This window comes from Strix aluco, chromosome 13 (genome assembly GCF_031877795.1).
Source record: "Strix aluco isolate bStrAlu1 chromosome 13, bStrAlu1.hap1, whole genome shotgun sequence".
Taxonomy (NCBI): Eukaryota; Metazoa; Chordata; class Aves; order Strigiformes; family Strigidae; genus Strix; species Strix aluco.
This window is the reverse complement of record NC_133943.1, coordinates 17,682,523-17,705,110: the sequence shown is the minus strand read 5'-3', so window position 1 is coordinate 17,705,110 and position 22,588 is coordinate 17,682,523. Positions and strand designations below refer to the sequence as shown.

General features: G+C 36.6%; 1 protein-coding gene across 2 annotated transcripts in view; it reads right to left on the bottom strand.

Annotated features, from left to right (window-relative positions):
* Nucleotides 1–22,588, bottom strand: part of DOCK2 (dedicator of cytokinesis 2) — a 206,740-nt gene that overhangs the window by 29,241 nt on the left and 154,911 nt on the right. For both annotated transcript variants that reach the window (XM_074838147.1, XM_074838148.1), the window contains 5 exons: nt 22,483–22,541; nt 16,896–17,044; nt 7,762–7,847; nt 2,098–2,254; nt 908–948 (listed from right to left, as the gene is read on the bottom strand). In XM_074838147.1, the coding sequence (XP_074694248.1) occupies nt 908–948; nt 2,098–2,254; nt 7,762–7,847; nt 16,896–17,044; nt 22,483–22,541 (492 nt within the window). The remainder of the gene's footprint in view (nt 1–907; nt 949–2,097; nt 2,255–7,761; nt 7,848–16,895; nt 17,045–22,482; nt 22,542–22,588) is intronic.

Below are 22,588 nucleotides of genomic sequence, written 5' to 3'. Positions count from 1 at the left end.
CCAGCACAACCATTGCCCAACCTGTTACTCACGCCACATGTTTTCCAGCAGCCAGAAAGAACAAGTGCATCCCATCCTCTTGCACACAACAGGAGTTTTGACGCAGGAACCCTGACACTTTGCTGTAGCAGTTCAAGGCACTACTATTCCCAGAGGTCAACCCAGCTGAAAGTGGGACCCCCTCAGCAACGTCTGCAGAGGGAGCCTTGTTGCTCCCTGGCCACTGCAGCTCATCGCTCCAGGCTTAGCTTTGAATCACCTTCAGTGCTCATTTCAGCTGAGATTCTGGGCTTTGTGCTGCAGTGGCTGACCTGCAGGTGGTTCTGCAGATTTTGCAGAATGAGAGGCAGGAAAGAGTGAGCTTTTGAACGGCAAGATTTGTTGCGCTCATACGCAAAACTCTTGGACACAGTAAGAGGCCATGTCTCATCTGAAAGAATTTACCAGTATAGCTATAGCTCTTACAGAAAAATGCTTTACTAGTAATTCTGCATTGCATGTAGTGTTGCATATTTAAAGAGACTTGGCAGACTGCACAATGTTACAAAACTTGAATGTTTTTTCTGCCTTTCTAAATGTATGATGCATCCTCCATCAAACCTCAAATCTAGCTGCATTTTCTTTGTTTTAAACAATAGACAATGAATGTTGAGTGATCTGATCAATTAAAAGTTGATTCTTGGGGAAAAAAATGCTGCTGCTGAACACATATGATAGATTCCAAATTGCTGAAGGCTAAAGCAAACAGCAGAGTAAGAGTATAAATGAGGCCACGGCTACAACTGAGTCACTGTGGATGGTAAACTAACATTAAGTAACAGAAATTCAAGTACAATGATAACAATAGAATTCATAAAAGAGTATTATTACCCTCTCCAAAACAGATCCAATAGAACAACTGCCATACCTGATATACATCTCTTCACGGTTAATGTCCTTGTAGAAATTCTAGGGACCAAACATTTAAAAGTTATTGCCTATTGTATTTTAATAAAACACGATAAAAATATATACACTGAAGTTTTACTTTTCTTGCTAGTTGGACAGCATAAGAAAAACATTATTTACAGACTATCTTAAGTTTAAACCTGGCACTACTACTTCAATTAATATTTTAATTAGTTATTAGTGTGTGTTATACATATGTATACTTCTCCTGGTTCACTAACGAATCATTAGTGAAAGTCTTTCTGTTGGAGAAGAGGAAAATATGGTTATCCAAATGCATTAAACATTATAAACTACATGCTCTGGCTACAGCTGATGGCCAGAAAAGAAGCTGTTATTTATTGAAGCTGATATGTAACACAGTTGATATGTAACACTGCTGTGCAATACCTCTAGAGGGGCTAATTCCAGGAATAAGCCCATTTTTGTCACCAGAACACTTTTGCAGGTATATGAGTTGCTAAGGCTGTGCAAACTATATTGACAAGAATTGCCTCCTGAAGGAGCTGCAGAAATTTATACCACATTGCACAGCAGTTACTGAGGGACAGAGTATGTGAGTGCAATACATATTAACCATGTTCTCTTTCCAACCTTTATAAAGTTGATGAACATTCCTCTGCAGCTTAGAGGAATCTCCTGGTGGAAGAATCTCTATATGTACTATCCTCATTACAACATAGAAATAGAAAAAAAGATGGGGTGGCCTAGAACCAGATGAGAGACTCAAATCTTCTTTGCACTTTACTGCAAGTGCATCTTGCAGGTCTTATCCCCAGATTTAAAAACTAATTGTTGAGATGCTAAAGCACCAAGTGGGTTAGTTCCTTATACAAAACCTGTCTCTGGCAAAAGCCCCCTGTTATGTTAAGCTTATCAAAAGGTAAAAGTATATGAGCAGTAGACTTCCTTATTTATCCACAGAATCAAACTGGATAAAACTTACAAGCAAACCCAAAAAACAGCGGGCGTTGCTTTTGGGTTTATGCATATCCATGCAAATAGATATAAAAATCTCGCCTCAGAGTTTAAATCACTACTGAGCATTGACAACCACTCCTGTTCCCAGGAAGATTTACTTTCATCTTTACTAAACGGATTCTAAAGCTCTTCCCCTTTCTCACACAAGAATTAGAGGACAGAACATACCAGTAAGTTCACAGTGCAGCTCATGCGATTGTCCTTGCTTTCATCATTCATCACAGTTCGGTAATCCAGCAGTTTCTCCAACAGGCCTTTAACTAGGCTGACAAAACTTTCAACCAAGTTAAAAATGCCAGGATACTGACACGCACACTCTGTAAGACTGCAAACACAAAAAAAATGTTTTTACAATACTGTGAAAATGAGTGCCCTTCAGCTGAAAAACTGTTTGAACCTGAAGGTAAATACTGAATTAGGGCTAAGCAACTTCAGAATGCACTGGAAATTCTCTCTGTGGGTTGGTAATTTAGATATCTAGAAGACAGATGAGATAGAAATGAAAAGAAAAAAATGAAACATTTACTTTTCCTGTCTGAAAATGACTTCAAATTCAAGGTTATACCCACAATTTCAGAATGGAGCAACCTGCATCTGTGGTATAACAAGCTCAAGTCTCTGGCATGCCACACTATTGCAATAAACACATCTTCCTTTCCTCTGTTATCAGGCAACATAAAATGCAACAACTATTTCCTTCTCTTTGTACAGTTACGTGTGAGTAGAAAGCTCAAACTAACATAGATTGCAATTTTAAGTCAAAAGATATATTCACTAACAAGACCTCACCGGAGCAATTTTCCCTTGAGAAATAAGCAAAAACAAACAATAAACTCTGCAGATTAAAAAAAGCAGTTAGTTCTCTTTTGATAAAAATATAGAAAAGTGAGTTTCATACCATCAGCAGCAGATTCCAATTTACATTAACAAAATATTAGAATATGCTGTTTCTATAAAGCATTGAAGTGATTTAGGAGTCGATATTTCACATTACTATCACAGCTTTGTTTTCAAAGCTTAACTATTTAAACACTATGAAACAATACCAGGACCTCATTAAGGATTATTTTCTTTCTTTGCTTAAGAGCTTCTTTCCTCTACTTAACATTCTGGTTTTCTATTGGGATTCTCCCTGACAAACTACATTTTTTTATACACATATTGACATATATATATATATAAATGCACATATTGGGTCTGGCTGTGATGGAGTTAACCTTCCCCATAGCAGTCCTCCTAGTGCTGTGCTGTGTATTGGTGGCTACAAAGGCGTTGATAACCCACCAGTGTTTTGGCTACTGCTGAGCAGCACTGGCACAGCATCAAGGCTGTCTCCCCAACATCCCTCTCAGCCCCAAACACCAGTAGGCTGGGGTGGGCAAGATCTTGGGAGAGGACACAGCCAGGACAGCTGACCCAAACTGACCAAGGGATATGACACACCATATGATGCCTGCTCAGAAATAAAAGCTAAGAGAAAGGAGGAGGAGGAAGAGGGGCATTTGGTATTATGACATTTGTCTTCCGGAGCAACCGCTACATGCACTGAAGCCCTGCTTCCCGGGAAGTAGCTGGACATTGCCTGCTGATGGGAAGTAGAGAATAAATCTTTTGGTTTTCTTTGCTTCTACACGTGGCACTTGCTTTATTAAACTGGCTTTGTCTTGACCCACGAGTTCTTTTCCATTTTATTTTCTCCTCCCCTCTACCCTACTGAGGAGGTGGAGTGATAGAGCAGCTTGGTGGGCACCTGGTGTCCAGCCAAGGTCAACCCACCACAATGCACAATTACATGTATATTTGGCATATTCTATTAATAACATGTCAAACCCACCATGTATGCTCAGAGGAAAATAGTAAAAACAAATTAGCAATTGCAAAATTATCTCTGAAACTATGTTGTGTGCTTAAGCTGACCAGTTTCAATGACACATTGATCTTAATTTCTGACTTCTTAGCGTTTCATTAACAGCACTCAATTTATATACAAATAAATGTAATAATTTATTATTACTTTTTAAACTTTATAATGAAACCATTAAGTTTCAATTAATTGCAAAATCTTTTACTGCTCAGAACTATTTAAACTTTCTTCAGAAAATATATATTCATATTAGCTTCAACTGCAAAGCAATCCTCAAATCTTTGGCCTAGAATGGGACCTCAGCAAAGTACCCAGTCTTAGAGTTCTAACTCAAGCAAAGTAAAAATGGCACCCAATGTTTATTCCTTTGATTGTACAGCTCCAAAAGAGTTATTTTGCTGAGATGGGGGAGTGTGTACATGTGTGTCTGAAAGAACATTTATATTGCACAAGATGTGACAGAGGCTAAAAAATAATAACAGAATACTTGAATTGCTGTTTTCTGACTAGTCTGAAACAATAACTGAAATATTTAATTAAATTATTGAAAGATGTTTTATGACATTAAACATAATCCAAAAGGAATGTTAAATACTAAAGGGTCTGAAGAGTTGACAATCAACAGAAAAGGCTGGAGCACGTTAAATGATATTTGTGGAAAAGAAAGTAAGAAAGCCTCAGAATGCTATAGGAGACTGGAATACTATACAGCAAAATGGGGTTATTTTACATATGTAAGTATCAGAAACAGGGTAAGATGCTAACAGGAAAGTACAGTCACCATTTAAATGACTATTATGATTTTTTGCCATAGGTTGGTTCACTTGGAATGACTGCAAACAAGGCAGACCTATGAACATTACCTGACTATGAAGTGAACATGTCACCAAGACATCACATTTCTTTCCAATACAAGTAGAAAAACATTGCCATAAAACACAAGCTATTGCTAGATCTCACCCAGGATACAGTACATAACTCCAGTCACTAAAGAAAGATGAACTGGAGCACACATAGAGGAGAACTACAAAATGAACAGGAGGCAAGAATACCTGTCTCATGAGGGAAGATTTAAAGAGTTGTCTTGCTCAGCTTTATACAATAATCCCAATAAAAAGGGCCCATAAAACTTTAGAATTTTTTTTTTCCCAGGAGGAAGAAAGAAACCTTTGTATTTTTAAACAGAGCTTGAAAAAACTAGAAGTTTTGAAATAAAAAATATTTTCAATAAAGTTCGAGAAAACAACTGCATAACATGGGCCACTGCAGTGATGGGGAATGGGAAAGTTTCCAAATGCTATTTTCTGTTGTGCTTATATTTCTCACTAAAACATGCCAGAATTCATTTTCAGAGCCTGAGGACAACTGGCATAGCACAACTTGCATTCAAATAGTTAGATTCTCCTCCATTTCCCAGAACTTGGTAGCCTTGTCTATTCTGCCTATTGAGAACAGCCTCTCATCTGTTCCATATTATCCCAACTCTTCCTTGGTGTTGTCTAGCACAGCATTTATTAGCACAGGTCATAACCCTGGCATGGTGCATACTAACATTTTGGACCATGGACAAATGCAAGGCAGTGCTTAAACTTCTCCTGAACCTATTTACTTTACTGGGCATGGGCCAGTTCCCAGCAGCCAACCAGTATGGGCAGGTGTTGGATGCAGAGGTGAGCATCAACACACAAGACAGTCATTGATTACTGCCAAATATCTGCATTCAGGTGGCAACTGGAACTGTGCAGGAATGCAGACAGTTATTGGAAATTAGCTGATGACAATAAGACCAAATGAATAAACCTGGAGTCCAATTTAACTGGGTCTCTGTCCAGTTGGAACAGTGAGTTGGGGATGGAGGCCTGAAATCCCTGCTTTGAAAGGTGGGAAGGTAGGAAGATTTAACCCAACCACCCAAACAACAGAGAGAAGAGAACAAGGTCCTACCACAGACAGGTCACCAGCCTTTGCTTCAACTGCACTACTGAAAGATAGGGTCTAACTGGTTTTCTAAAAAAATATTTGAATGTAAGAGTAAACTGCAAACAGGACAAGCAAACAGTGTTACACAGCTCAGAAAAAGTAAACTTCAAAGAGTCTCATACACCAGATCTGAAGGAAGCTTTTGTCTTTGCATTGATAAAGTCTCTGTTTGAATACTCTCTCCAGCTTTAAGGCAATGTAACATTTCAAAACAGATGTAGACATTGTAGGAATGTCCAGAAAATATTCCGTATGATAAACTGAAATATTGGGGTTGTTTACCCTAAAGAGAAAACCGAAGGAAACTTGACAGGAACTTTCAAATTTTTTAAAAGCTGCTGCAAAGAGAAACAGAATAAATGATTCTTTATGTCCCCGGTGGGTAAAACAAGAAATAATTGGCTTAATCTGAGGCAAGGAAGATTTTGTACGGATATGTGGAAAAAAACTTAATAGCAGCAAGGAAAGTTTAGCACTGCAAGAAATGTCCACTGTGTCAGCTGAATCCCCAGTATTAGAGATGATGAACTGTAGCGATAGTTTAGGCAGGCATCACAGTTTAGGCTTTGCAGCAGTGTGATTAAGAAAATTACAAGAAAGTTATAGGCCTGGATTTGGTCATACCAAGAACATCTCTGCATCACCTCTTAATTAATCTAAGACTTGAAACCAAACAGTAAATATTCAAAATTGAAAAATTAGTTTATTGTTCTCCGTTTATGTAGTCATTGCATGTTAGGAAGTGACAGAGACATTTTTAAAACTTCATCTGTCCTTGCCAGTGTATCAAAGAATAGCTTTATATTGCATAAAAAGTGTCAGTACTTTTACTTTTTTCAAGTCTCCTCTCTATATTTTATCTGCTTCCTCATAGGACAGAAATTAAACTAACACAGCAAACATTCAAATTTTGTTTGATTTAAATGACGTTTCTTTTAAGTTTTATTATTTAATAGAACAAAGTTACATATTATTTACATAAAAACTTTTATATATTATTATTTGATTATATAATCGAGTATTTTTTACAAAATTATGTTTTCAATGGAAGTAGACTTTTTTCCATTGTAGCATTGTACACAAAAATTTCATGCTTCATCTGGTGAGGAATGTGACTTTACAAAGATTGCTACCACCTACACACAAATACAACACATACAAGGTAGCAGGCTTTGAGAAAGTAAAAACATAAACACGCAATGTTGCAAAGCCTACGTCGATTTTGTCAGGTAGCCCATGTGCTACAGCATTTTTATACTTAATAATTATTAGGTTATCAATGCTTGAGAAAGTGTATGATGAGCCATGTACTTTCTCACTGTTACAGTCTAAGGCACAAAGCCAGGAACAAATTCTCAGAGGCAGGTGCAAGGATTCCACCACTGTCCAATACATCACACACGCAACCTGCCACAAGTGAAGACACAGATATTAAGTCTGAGAATAAAACTGAATGTAGGCAGCCAAGAAGAGACAGAGATGCAACCTCAGGCTTTGGGATACTTAGAAATATTTTTTATTAAACTGTAGCACTTTGCAGTATTCTCATTCCACCATAGTCACCTTATGCAAGTTCAGAGAATAATCTCTTGGAGTCCAGTCTAGACATCAAGAAAAGCAAGTAAGATGTTTTAAAATACCTTCTTATTATTAGTGTGAAATAAAATCAAGGTTATAAAGAAAAATGGGGAAAGACTGAGAAATGGGGTATTTGATTATCTTTGCTTGAAAGTTGGGTAGAGAAATGCAGGTTAGGCATAATTTCTTTGTAATTTAGCTGGAGCACAAGATACTGAAAAGCAACCAGGAAAATAGTTTCAATAAGCAAAACTACAGTTCAAACCAGGTTTACTGAAACAGCATGCTTTTTCCAGTCCCTTCATAAAAAAAGCTGCTAAGACACTATTTTATTTTTAAGTGAGGTTGAAAAAAGGGAACAATAAGATAAAAACACATCCTGAAGGCGTTTGTTCTCATGCACTACTTACATGGACTCAAACAGCTGCATGTAGTGTTCATCCCCTCGTCCTCCTTCCACCTCATGGTCCAACTTCAAAATTATTTCATTTTCAAACTAATAAAGAAAGAAAAATCAAAACACTAGGTAGATATCCAGAGATCAAACACACTTCAGTACAGCATCAAAAGAATATGTTTGTATAGTTATATCACATATTCCCAATGATTAAATGCTTGAATACATTCCAGTTGAATAACGCACATCTCACTACCGCCAGATGCCTGTTTCTTAGTACAAACTAAGAAACATAACCTGAGGAAATGAGCTTACAGTGTCTGTACTATGGGTTTTCATAGAACACCACTAATTTGAAATGGAGGATTTCAGAATAAGTAGAATCACTTTCACCTAGATAAAATATGAACATTCCTACAGTATGCAATACCTTATTTAATTGCTATTTATTAGGTCTATCTAGATCCTAATTAGAAATCAGTGGCATCATGCTGCATCATTTCCTCAATTTTACTTTATATTTAGGACACTTCTTCATTTGGAGCCATCAGCCTTTACTTGTAAGGTCAAAAAGCACCTTTTCCCTCTCTCTGAACTGAAAAAGAATCTATGCAGCCTGTGTGCATATGAAGAGAGAAAACTGCTAATATTCCTCCACTGGTCACACCTTGTTAGCTACCACTGATCAGGCAACTCTCAACACTCCAAGGCTTTAGGTTTCCTTTTGTTACAAACTTAGTTACAGAGAAGTACTACATCCCAGTCTGCAGAGTCGTCCTTGAAACTTCAACCTACCTGCTGGGCTCGGTCATCCCTATAATAAATTTCTTGAAGCTGGGTATCTAAAGTTGTTATCTATATTATTTACTTACCATTCCTGTTACAACCTGTAATAATCTCTCATATACTCCTCATATAGTTTTACATAATTAAGCAAGGTAACAATATCTCACAATATTCAGAAAAAGAGAAAGCCAATTCTCCAAGTTTGTCACACAGGTAAAGAAAAAGATATCTGGGAAACTAATGCTAACTTGTGAAACTGTCGTTACAAATATGCAGGCAAATTGTCAATCACAATGGCTTGACATCTTTAAACTGTAATGAACTCTGGCAACATCTCTGGAGAATTTCTAGGTAATATACCATTAAAATACCACAGTAACATACCATTACCTCTTAAAGAAATGCAAGTACATGCTGGATTATATTTTAACCCAGAATTTTGCAGTATCATACCTTATTTATATAAAGCCTCTTTAAAATGTTATTAAAGAAATTAAAGAAAACCACCCTTAAGTCAGTTGGAAATTTACTAGGAGAGGGTTCCACAGAAAATACACCCTCATTAATATTATCCAGTGCAGACCCAGGCATTTTGAATCGAATTACTGAGTGTACTAGCCTACTGTTCAGACATAATCTGAAACACAACAAAGAAGAAGTGTTCAAAAAATTAAGTGTTTTAAAATAACCTAACTGGTATATCAATCTTGGAAAACAGAAAAATAATTAAAAATAATGTAATTAAAAATATGGTATGGCAGAAAATGATTTCATTCAATAGGCTTAGCAGAAATAAATACTAATATTAAAATGCTGCAGGTTTTAAGATGTTTTAAAAAAACAATAAAAAGCAGCCATTCCATTAGCATATTTTTTTCCAAGCTTCAAATATTATGTTGTGAAGAAGCGGGTATGTTTTTGCACCTGCAGGTTAGAAACTCAGCACAAATACAACAGCAATGAAAGTCCCCTTTGAGGCAGAGCCATTCTTTTATTAACCAGTCTCTAGCTGTAACTACAAAGGGAATACTTTTTATACTCTCTGGTTACCTACGACAGTTTGACCTTGTTCTGTGCTAGCCTTTACTGAATACCATCATTGCTTCTAAGCCTCTTGCCTGATAATTTCCTTTGAGTCTTCATTCTTTGACATCTCTTTTTGTCTTGTTATATGAAAACTTTGGAAATTATAAAAGCATTCCAATATTCTTCAGCTGGATTGACAGTCTGGGCTTTTAGCACTGCTGAAAGCCTGGACGTACACTTTCACTAAGCTTCCATTTCATTTGGGTACGCCCTCTGAAAGGAAGTGTGACACATGAATCTCAAAGTCTTAGTGCAGCTACAGTCATTCTTTGTTGTCATCCAACTAGTTGTATCAAGTGCAGATATCATCATATGAGAAAGCAACTTGACACAGATTTGTAAAGAATCTGCAGTTAGAGAATTACAAGTTTTTAATGCCAAGATTTTTTTTTTTAATTTTTCTAATGTGGCTGTCAATGTCCTCTTTATGCAGTCACAACATGTCTCAATCCCCTCACTCCAAGGTTTCTCCTAAAACCTTTGAGTATCATAAGAATAAATTACTCAGGTGTGGCAAAAATTGTATTCATATTTATCTATATATAAATTTATGTTAATATATACTGAACATTTCACATTGTTACATACAGCGTGGAGCAGAAAGGAAAGACTGCTTGTTTATGTTGTCTGTTCTATTGCCCTATGAATCAACTAGAGACATACTAAAAATGAAAGATTGCTTATGCTCTGAGAGTAAGCACACATACTGGTGAGAGAAGCATGCAGAAGAGTGCAGATAAGAAGACATTTGAGAAGAGCAGGAAGCAAGTCTAAAAGAGACTTTTCCAGGTGCTCAAGAAAAATTTGAGTCCTAGTAAGATCTAGCTTCAGATAAAAGAAACCTTGGCATAGTATTTTCAAGAAGAGGTGGTAAAGACCTAACACAAGGTTCTAGACAAGCCATTAACACATCAAGAGGCACAGAGAAAGTATTAGAAAACTAGGAGATCTACTCTGAAATAAAGCTCTGTTGCTTTACATAGATATAATTATTAAAAGCACTGCAAAAATGACAGAATTCACTTTTGTGGTAACACAGCAAATTTTCACGTTTTTCTTTCACACAAAATTTCACACAATTTTCAGTATGTGAATAATTCTGGTTTGAATATTCTATGAATAATTGAGTTTTGGCAGACTGGGATCCAGATCATCCCATCAGAGGAATGGAAGTCTTTCATGGTAGAAAAAATTACTGTAGTATTTTATATGTGGTACTATCAGACAATTGCAATGCAAGATATTTTTTCTTACTTAAATATATCCTCACCAAAAAGTTCAGCCCTGAGCAGAAGCCGCCAAGCCCAAGGCTACATATAAGAAAACAGATCTTCCCCTTAGAACACCAAGCAGGTCACGCATATCTTCAGAATAATGTTTTAGAAAGGACAATTCCTTCAGGTGTACAGAACAGGACATTTTAACTGAAAATATGTTACTACATGTACTTTGTTCAAGTAGGTCATGATTAAGACTCTCCACCCAGAAAAATTACTCAGCATTTTTCAAGAATGAATGCCAAGCATTCCCCATTTTTCTCCAGAATATTTGATATCCTTCATTTTTATCCTCAGATTCAGCTAAACAGGACCAGGAAATGTCAAAGATCAAAGCCATTTCAGAATATAAGTCAACCAAATGGTTTTGTTCCTAAAATTAATAAGTGCAATTATGTTAAAACAGTTTTTTTAAGGAAACAGATTTATAAGCTACATAACATAAGCTTACGTAATATAAGCTACATGAAAATCTCTATTTAAACATCCTTAGATCTATCCCTAAGAGCAACCTAAAAAAAAAAAAAAAAATCCACATTCGATTCAAATTTAAAGTTTTAAAATAACTGACAGATGTTACATGTTCGCTACCCATTCACTGCAGAATTTCTCAGGTTTCACCTTCTCACAGCAATGAGTACAATTCCATACTGAGACAGAAGAACTAGCAGGATTACTCAACCAGCGCTCATCAAAGACAGCAAAAAGCCACGCATCCAACCCCAGATCTACTGGGTCAACCTGATGCTGCAAACTGCTCTTTAGACAGAAGACTAAAGTAGGACATTGCTTCTTTCAAGAAGCTTTGAAACAGTGCCTTGAGTAGTCTAATTTCAACACTCAACATACAAAAAGCAAAAAAACTAGGTGCAGAAAATTGGGCAATACAGATACAGTCCTCATTGCTCCAGAAGGGACAGGGAGGAAGGAGCAATTTCAACCACTTCATATTTCTCAGACCAAGTGAAAACAAAACCACAGCTGTAAATGTATGAAACCAAAATTGTTCATATTATTATACTGCAGCAACAGACAGATATGCTTCAAACAGAAATATTTAAACACTCCACAGGGGGTCAACACGATACACAAAAATTTGGATACAAGTTGTGTACACACGATACAATGGCACAGGCAGGGAACTCCGCCAGCTCAACACCAGGTATAATAGCATATTTTAAGATGACTGGGTAGGAAAGTAATGTTGATGAAAACATGAATACAACACTGTTGTAAACAGACACAGAATGGCTAAAAAATTCTGCTGCCTGGATGAAGGGGAAAATTGAGAAAATACATTGCTATTTACTATTCGTGAGATGCCTACGTAGAAAAGGTCATTGCTGAATGTGGATTTGCAAACCTGTACAGTATGCATATGAGAACCATTAATAGCAATATAGGACTAACTCCAGCAGAGCTGAGCAGCACACAGTCATCCAGTATTTCAACAGAAGTTGGCAGTAAATGTTTCATCTCTGTGGTGTACTGAAGAGGCTCTACACCGCTCCTCAAAATACTTAATGACTTCAGATCTCAGAGTCTCCATTTAAGAACTACTTCCCACAATGTTCTCAGAGACAACTATAAATTGTTCAGTAGAAACAGCAATCCCATCTTCTGATTTGAGTAGAAGGACTACTACATTAGAACTATTTCTTAATTACTTTTTTATAGGAGTGTCAAATAAGAGGGAACCCTATTTTTTCTGTAGAGGTCACAAAGAATTTTGGTTTGTTAAAAGTACCAATACTGTGTGATCCAGAGCAATTCTTTTTCCTGTTACTTGCAGATTTTACTGCTCTAATATTAGCTCTTTCTCTGTAATTAGAATACAAATTAAAGATTGCCAGTGGAACAGTACATACTATACCAATACTAGAGAATAAAGAGATATCATTGAAATACAGAGAAACAGAAAAAAAAATAAATTACTCTGGTCCAGACTGAAAAGAAATTTAAAGGGCTCAGAACTAATTTATGTGTGTAAGTAGTATGTGTGTTAGTGTATACACGTGTATTAGTAACATGGGTAACATAGGTGCAATGCCGTTTGAGGACAAGGCGATATTAAGCAAAAACATCCGATCTGGTCATTTTCTAGAGCTGAAGGCTGTGGACTTACTGCAGTAAGACAGAAATCTGTGAATACAGTGCAAGTCAAGCACCAGTTAAAAATCATCTACCTCTTAAATCCTTCCTAGTACTTACTCAGCAGGTAGAGAATTGATTGCTTCTCTAAGAGGCAATAATTTCACAGATGCTGGATCTGAACAAGAAAACTCTTCCTAAGCATCTTTCCTGCAGTTTCTCAACAAGCTGCAAAAAAGCCAGTTGCTTGAACCAAAATAAATAAAAAAGCTGCTAGAAATATAGAATTAAGTTTTAATGTATCTGTGCCAAAATTAAGCTCTGGAAAGGGATTTCTCCTCTAACTTAAACAGAGTGTGCCTAATTGTCATTGGCACCAATTTGGCTTTAAAACCACCTGCTTATCTATCTAACAGATTAAAAAAAATCTCCTCGTCTCTGAACACACTTCAACACCAAACCACAAACCATCTCCATTTTTTCTACATGGATCTGTTTGAAGCATAAAGCCATACAAACTTGGTTTCTGCTAATGAGATGATGTCACATCCTTCCGAAATCCTTATGCATAACATTTCAAGAACTGAGATTAAGAATAATGGGTACTTACATCAATTATAAATCACATGCATCAGTGGAGCTTGCTGAGAACAGATGTATTCACTCATTTAGTAACCTTTTACACCTGTTAGCTCAGAAAGATACGAGGCTCCAATAGGTTCACTAAGAAAAAACATCTATCCTCTAACCCCACCAGTAGCTATGTAAGCCCAAGAACACACCATCAGTCAGCACTATTTTCTGATACACTCCAACAACAGTCCGAAAGGAAAGTAAATACAGAAAACTTTCCCAGATGTCTTCAGCAACTGGTGGAACCAATGAGAGACATTAAATTGAAAATAGCAGGCATGAACAGAACGACTTACTTGAACAAAAATATAAACACAGATGAATTAATCTTTCCTAAACCAAGCTAAATCCTTAACATAACATGAATCCATGTTTATTTCAATGACATTTTAATTTACCCTGCAAAGAGCTAATCTATTATGTGTTTCAAATTTGATTTGGTTTTTGTTTTCTTGTGTTTTGGTTTTAGCCAGTCTTTTCTAGCTTTTGGCTTCACATTATCAGTTAGAACAAATAGTACTAGGCTGCTCGATGATTTGTCTTTCTTTGGGCAGTATTACTAAAATGTACAACCTGATCTTTCAAGGAAAGACGGGTTATTAAGATTTGGAGGATGGGATTCTTTTAACGTCATGTGTCAAACACATAGGCAACTAGCTTCCCTTTATATTTGAAGGAGAAGGGGATATATCTGCAGGACTAAATCCTTCCACAGATGCTAAACATAAGCTGGATAAATTGCCTTTCCAAGATTCTCAGGTCTCTCTGCTAATGAGGGACAGAGTTTTGATGGCTAAAATTAGTGGATATTAATGGCTTACTCCATACAGCTTCAATCAGAGTTAAAATTAAAAGCTTATATTACATTTCTTCTGAGTGAATGGAAGTCACATGTGCAAAGTAAAACAAAGGATTGTGAAGAAAATGCCTTAGTATGCCATGCACCTACATACATATTCCATTCCATTAAACATATGTTTATAGTATGTCATTCTTGAGATAACCAGAGGTGGAATTTTGTTTTCTCTGGCATTAGCTGATTTCCTGGAAATAGCTAAATAAAATAAAAAGCCCGCTTGATAAGTTTAAATACATTTATATCCTTACTGGACATATATTGTATGCATAAAGCAGGACACAGCCTCTTTGGCTAGCACCAACATAACACGTGTCCATCCTGCACAGAACATGGCCACACAGATGGCTCAGCACATTATCACATCAAGTTAACAAAATCAATCTTTTTTGGTAGTTTATTAAATCATGTGGCAGGTACCAGACAAGCTCTAATTCCAACGCCAGTACAGACTCAACTACTAAAGATGTCCCTGTGCTTCTTTCCCCTCTCTCATTAGAGAGGATTAGATTAGAAATTAGTTATTTATTTTTAACGTTCAACAAAACTATGTTTTAACTGAATGTCAATCTAGACTCATAAGTGCCTAAGGCAGTCTTGAAATAACATGTTATCATTCTCAAAATTTTATACTAAACCTTTAAGAAAATATCCTTTATAATACTAAATGCCAATTTGCATATGAAAATTGTCCACCAGTCAAAGTTAGAGTATATGTGTTTATCAAATAATTTTCCATTCATATTATTTCTTTGCCTTTTCTAATCAAGATGGTAACAACTTCAAGTAACATAACTTAATGTGCCTTTCCTTTAAAATGTATTTTTTTAAAAAACTTACCACAATTGCCCAACCTACAGATATACGTTTAAGAAATTTATCTTAATTACCTCATCCACAGGAAAGGAGAGGATAAAAACCACAATTCTTGACCAGGAAATAATCACAATTTCTAAAGCAACCCATTAGAATCCAATGAGACTCAACTGCTCAATTATAGAATAGTTTTAGTGCCATCTGATAAAAATTACCTCTTGTTTTTAAGCTGCAATAAAATGAACATTCTTGTTCCTCAGCACTGAAAAAATATCACGTGAAACTTATTTATATTAGCATAAGCAGTGATTTAAGGGTCACCTAAGTGTCTGGCATCTTCTAGGCTCCTAAGTTGTTGTTGTTGTTAATCGGTCAGTATGACTGATGAGTTTTCAGGATTTTTGGTCTGTGCAGATCTGTGCATCTCTCCCAAGAGATGAAGTATAAGCCAAGAGCAGGAAAACATTTTTAAGGCGGCAAATATAGGACTATTAGGACATGGAGGGAACAGATGCACAGAAGCAAAGTGGGTTTTCATCTTGGCCTTGAAACAAAAGCTTTGCACTGTGGAATACAGACCAAAATGGAAATTCCATCTGCTCGTTTGTTCCACACTTAGTTGATACAGAAATGCCCCACGTGATTTAAAGTATTAAACATAGCTAGGTATATGAGCAAGATATTTATCTTTACTTTCCTATGAATGTCTATAGTTATGACTGTTTGCCACTGACCGTTACACAGATTGTTCTGAATTAAAATTATTTGTGTAACTACAAAGCCTGAATCTCCAATTTAAAATTTAGTGTGAAAAGCAGTGTGCAAACACAGAATAAGGTGAGTCCATGCCCAAAGGCCTTGCAGAGAATGGAAAAGTCAGCTAGGAAAAAAACCTAGGCAAAGCCCAGGTAGACACAGCAAGCAGTGGCAGGAGATTTAGATCACATTCCCAAATGTCCTATCCCACCATTCCTATTTCTTTCCCATCAATCAAAAATATTTAATACTTGTCATTTAAAAATCCTCTTCCTTTTCAAAATCACTGTAAAAAACATTTTAGGAATGTCAGTTCTTCATTGTAGTTATTTTTCTCGCTATAAGTGAAGAAAGAAGAGTTTCTTGAGAAATCTATAATTGACTGTTCACTGCTATTTCTGTCAGATATTCTGAATTAAAAATCGGAAGTTTTGAATTATCAATATCTATGTCACAAGGAAAAGGTATAATGAAAAAATTAGATTAGAAAGGACTCCTAGAGATCATTTAGTTCTACCTCCTACTTAACCAAGGGCTGACTTGAGTGTCATGTCTTATTGCTCAGAATCTTTTCCAGGAAAACGTTGAAAGTTATTATAAAGATCCTGCAATCTCTTTGGGCCCCTATTCCAGTGCCTTATTGATGTCATTATGATGAAAGTTTTACTTAAGTCCAACTAAATCACTCTGGAGAGCCTATACTCACTTGCACAAGAGCTATTCTTTTTGTTCTTAATATTTTGGATTTACTTTCTGTAAGCAGGAAAGCCCATACAACATAATTACGAGAAATAAACTGACCACATAACATTTCAATAAATTTTCATACAGAGTATTTTTAATCACCTTTTTGAATTCTCCTGTCCTTTGATATTCACACAGCATCATGTCAAAGAAAATTGGGATTGTGGCTTTCCGTAGCTCAACTTCTGGAATAAGGGTCATTTCCAAGATTGGTCCAACCATCCCCGGAATAAAGCAAATTTTATTCTGGCCTGTAAACAGGAATGCAAATTGGGTATTTGAGAGGAGAGAAATAAAATTTTTTTTAGGAAAACATTTAGGACATGCAATCATTTAAAGCAGTGTTTTAAACCATCTATGTTGGTGAAGTCTTACAACTTAGTCACTCACTTTTACTCCTTCTCAGAGGCTGAAATCATGTTAATAGATATAGTCTCATTCTAACATGCCAGAATTCAGTGCCAGAAATAAGCATGTATGTCAGCTGAGTTGACATTTTCAGTGAGCATTTCAGTTTTTCAGCTTCTGACATCTCCTTTTAAATACTCAGTGTAGAAAGTAATAAAGAAAACCCTAAGAATCGCCCAAATTCTATCAGTAGTAATGCCACATGGTGTAACCTTTCTAGCTTAGGAAGGAGAAAAACGTTACTTGCTTTTATTTCTGAATAACAGCAAACATTGCAACCAATAAATCAAACCAACCAATGCATCAAACATTGCAAGCAGTAATAGAGACACTGTCTACACAACTCAACTCCTAACACCACACAAAACTATCTTGTAGTGCAACTATTACATCAGCTCTCAATGAACATCCAAATCTGCAAAAACTCAACCAGGTCCAAGATCTTCTTCAAATGCTGCTTGTTTCTTGGAGAAGAAAAACATTTCATAGGTGGAGTTGACCATCGGCAAAATCCAATGACCTGAATGAGAATGTCAACACTTCCTAAAGCTTGTAAAAAGAGATAAAAATATTCTCAAAGATGACTAGACTTGTTCCATAACCAAAAACTATTCTGATTTTCCTCTCATACGAGTGCCATACTAATGTAACTCTAAGCATAACTGAACTATGACTTCAACAGTTTTATGCAACGTTATTTTTTCTTCCACTCATGTTGATTAAAATCATTATTAATCCTAGCCAAATCAGTAATGTCAGTAAGATTGAAAAGACTCCTATGACAACTGAATAACTTCCAACACCTATATGTATTAGGCCTTACAGGTCTGTAATTTTTGAAAACCACAGGAATTCATGTATTACATAGCTATCCATTTGCCTCAAAATCTTTACTCTCCCAAGCAATCCTCTTACATGAGTAGCAAAAAGAGAGAAACTTTTAGCTAAACGACAGCAATACTTATTGTGTGACCAAGAGACTAATCTTATATTCAAATCCAAAAGGCCTTAGCACACAAGTTTAAATAAATAAATAAAATGTAAAAAGTAAAAAAAATTAAAAATACATTTTGAAGACTATTCTGCCATCAGCAACTGTTATTTCAATTCCAGAAATCAAGAGTAATGTCTCCTCAAACCTCACACTAACTGAAATGGACAAAGAAAGATAATCTGCCCCAGAGACCAAGGCAATTCAATTTACAATTTGAAAGGGACTCTAGAGGTCACAGTACAAGATTCTTTGACACACATTTGCCTATTTCAATCTTGCCATATATGTACCTCTTGAATACGGTTTATACTTAAGATGCTCTACTGCTTTTCAGAGTACAGATTCTTTTTTGTTAAAGCTACAGGAGCCTGAAAATCATAGAAAACAGATGGAAGGGGTATTTATTAAATGACAATTAGTGTGCGTTAGTTTGAAACATTTCTCAATATGTATGCCTCGTGCTTCTTCCATTGGGTATGTAAGAAAATATTATTTAAATAAATTAATAATGCATTTGGATATTAGAAAACAATTTCTTTGGTCTTCCACATTATGCTAGACAAAACTATTAAAGGCTCTTAAATTTTTGTAAAGACATTGTCTTTGCTGATTTTAATATGGACTCTCAGATTACAAGTGGGGTTCCTCAAGGGTCGGTGTTGGGGCCAGCGCTGTTTAACATCTCTGTTGGAGACATGGACAGTGGGATCGAGGCACCCTCAGCAAGTTCACCAATGACACCGAGCTGTGTGGTGCGGTCAACACGCTGGAGGGCAGGGATGGGCCATCCAGAGGGACCTGGACAGGCTGGGGAGGTGGGACATGCAAACCTCATGAAGTTCATCAAGGCCAAGTACAAGGTCCTGCCCACGGGTCGGGGCAATCCCAAGTACAAATCCAGGCTGGGCGAGGAGTGGATTGAGAGCAGCCCCAAGGAGAAGGACTTGGGGGTAGTAGTGGATGGAAAACTGACTGTGAGCCAGCAATGTGTGCTCACAGCCCAGAAAGCCAACTGTGTGCTGGGCTGCATCAGAAGTGTGACCAGCAGGGTGAGGGAGGGGATTCTCCCACTCTGCTCTGCTCTTGTCAGACCCCCCTGCAGTGCTGTGTCCAGCTCTGGGGGCACCAACAGCAGAAGGACACAGACCTGCTTGAGCGGGGCCAGAGGAGGCCACAAAGATGATCAGGGGCTGGAGCACCTCCCCTGTGAGGACAGGCTGAGAGAGTTGGGGGTGTTCAGCCTGGAGAAGAGAAGGCTCCGGGGAGACCTTAGAGCGGCTTCCCAGGACTTAAAGGGGCTACAGGAAAGGTGGGGAGGGACTCTTTATCAGGGGGTGTAGGGATAGGATGAGGGGCAATGGTTTTAATCTGAAAAAGGCAGATTTACATTAGATATGAGGACAAAATTCTTTGCTGTGAGGGTGGTGAGGCCCTGGCACAGAGAAGCTGTGGCTGCCCCCTCCCTGGAAGGGTTCAAGGCCAGGTTGGACGGGGCTTTGAGCAACCTGGGCTAGTGGAAGGTGTCCCTGCCCATGGCAGGGGGCTGGAACTAGGTCATCTTTAAGGTCCCTTCCAACCCAAACCATTCTGTGATTCTATGATTCAGCCTGAGTAGGATGCAAACAGCAAATCCCAATTACACACAAGTGGAATAGAGTTTATGCAAGATTTGTTGTACTTTGTAGCAAAATGAAAACTTGAAAGTTCATTTTAAGAAACAGATGTTAATGCGTTCTAGAATCAAGAGTTCATTTGTAAATGAGTATTTTCAAATTTACACCTACCAGTACTGAAAAGGATGACAGTGGTGTTAAACTAGAAAATTAATGACTATGCTAAAAACAGGTTTGAGAGTTCACCAATTAATCCCCAAAAGTATCAAATCCTTTAAAATCTTGACTACATCTTTTTGATACATCAGATTATACTGATGCATTAAAAAAAAAATCTCTACTAAAAATACTAAAAGAAAAAATTTAAGAAAAGGAAGATTGAAAAGGATATATATCACCAGGAGTACATGCCATTTAAAATCTCCAGGCAAGCATGGATACACTGGTACACCTAGGAACTAGAAAGTTTAATAGAGATCACAAAGAAATTTCACATGTCCTAACAGAAGAACTTTGCAAAAATTTTCCAAGATAAATATTCTACATAAGTTCAATTAATAAGAAACAATCCCTTTCAGTGCATTTTGAAAATAATTGTTGGCTTCCTTGTGTAATATTACACAGGGTAATATTATGGCCTCTCCATGGCTTATTTTACCTTGCAACACTGCTGTGTCAGAGGTTCAAACACCGCAAAACTTACTTGACCAACACAAGGGTGAGAGGAAAGGTAACTACCAGAATGTGAACACACTAAAAGGAGAAACAGGGAATTACTTTTGCCTCTTACTTACAGGGAATTACTTTTGCATTGATACCCCACCAAGGGAAGAAAATGTCCCCATTCTGAAATAATGTTTCTTTGAAATAAATATGGTGTATCAGGGAGACAGGGATGTGTGCTTAACTACATTGTATTTATAAGAAAAACAGTAGATTGTACAGAGGAGAAAAGCATACAACATGCTATCCATGTTAATTCTGTATGTTGATTTTTGTATGGAATAAGCTGTATGCTTATTCCATGCTCAAAATCAAAGAGCTGTCCTTCAGCGATAACACTGACACTAGCCCACATTCCATTCTGATATTAATTTCTCAATAATTTTTTACTCTTTAACGTAATAGGGCCTCAAAAGACTTTTTTTCCCCCTCAATATATCTTGACAACCTTGCTGTAATTTTTGCATAAATAACGAAACATTCATTGGAAGAGAAAAGGAAGATGGATCTTTCCTTCCCCACCTCAGAGAAGCTAAGGCTCAAGTTTATCTTCAAAATCAATCACAAAAAAAATCTTCAATATTTTACAAAATAGCTTAACTATTGGGTTACTGCCTATTTGGTGCAAATCATAAACCAGAGACTTCATCAGCCCACAGAAAGAAAATAATATCCTTCTACGAACAGGAACTTTTCTGCAAAGTCTAACTGAACTAAAAACTTTTTAAAATGTTGCCTAAATATTTAAACAGAAATTAAACAGAAAATCTCACATTTAAACAGATCATCTCACATACAGAATGAATGCAATGTAAAAACTTGGTTCATCTGTACAGTTAGTTTGCCTAGCAGTTCCTTGAGATCAATAAACTGAGTAGTTATGAATATCTTAACATTCTTCATATTCTTGTCATGACTACTTGGTACTTAGTTCAGAATAAATTCTGCCTACCATTCATTCCCAGCCAATCACTTTAAATCTTGCTTGTATTCATGGAGATTACCCTTTTTATTTAAGCTTTATTCAAGCATCTTTGGATTTTGGATAGTATAGGTATATTTTGGCTAAGATTTTAGTAGCATGCAAAAAAATTTTATTTTATTGCAGGCACTGAGAAGATTCCACACCATTCTTAAAACATAAACTTCTGATACACAGAGATTACACAAGTTTTCCTGGATGTATTTTAGAGTCAGAACAATGAGGACCTCAGGAAAAAGGGAAAAATGCTATTACCTTATGCTCAGCACTTCACTCAAGTGGCACATAGGAACAAAAGACCAGAATCACCTTGTGGTCAAGAGATCTCAGACAGAATGGTTGTAAAGCCTTTTTTTCTGTCTTCTCTCTGTTAATAAACTGGTGAAATCTAGTCTTTTCATGATTAACTGTCTGAAATTTGGCATTCAACTTGCATTTCTAAATATAACCATAGGTACCATCATAACTGTCTTCACTGTGTGTTTTGAAAAATCTCTATAATATGTATTTTCATAGAAGAATACGTTGCTGTTCCCTTTATTATGAACTTTCAAAGGAGCAGTAGCAGAACATGGCTGTACAACAAATGTAAAAACATTTTGGAATTTTAATCCAAACATATTCCAAATCTGAGCCTACTAATTCCTGGAACTGTAGATTCAGGCTCAACAGTAACCTTCTCAGGGAATATTTATCTGGCTCTTAATTTCAGCAAGATAAGGTTTCTGAAATCTTCTGATTTGAGCCATCTTTGAATTCTGAGAAGGTTGTGAGTTATTTCAGAAATAAAAAATAGGCAGTAGTCAAACAGTATCTCATGTCAGTTCCAAGCTTAATCACAGGAGTGAAAACATATTTTAAGTTCAAATAGCAGAAATATTTACAAAAGCACTTGATGTCAGATATTTTTCAATGAAATAAGTAATATGCTATGGATTCAGTTGCAATTAAGTTCATTTGTCTACTCACCAAGTTTGTACCACATGTCACGGATAGCAAAGCCAATTAAACGCCTCATATCTCCATATCTAGAAAAAAAAAAGGTATTTTTATCATTATCACCATTATACTACAA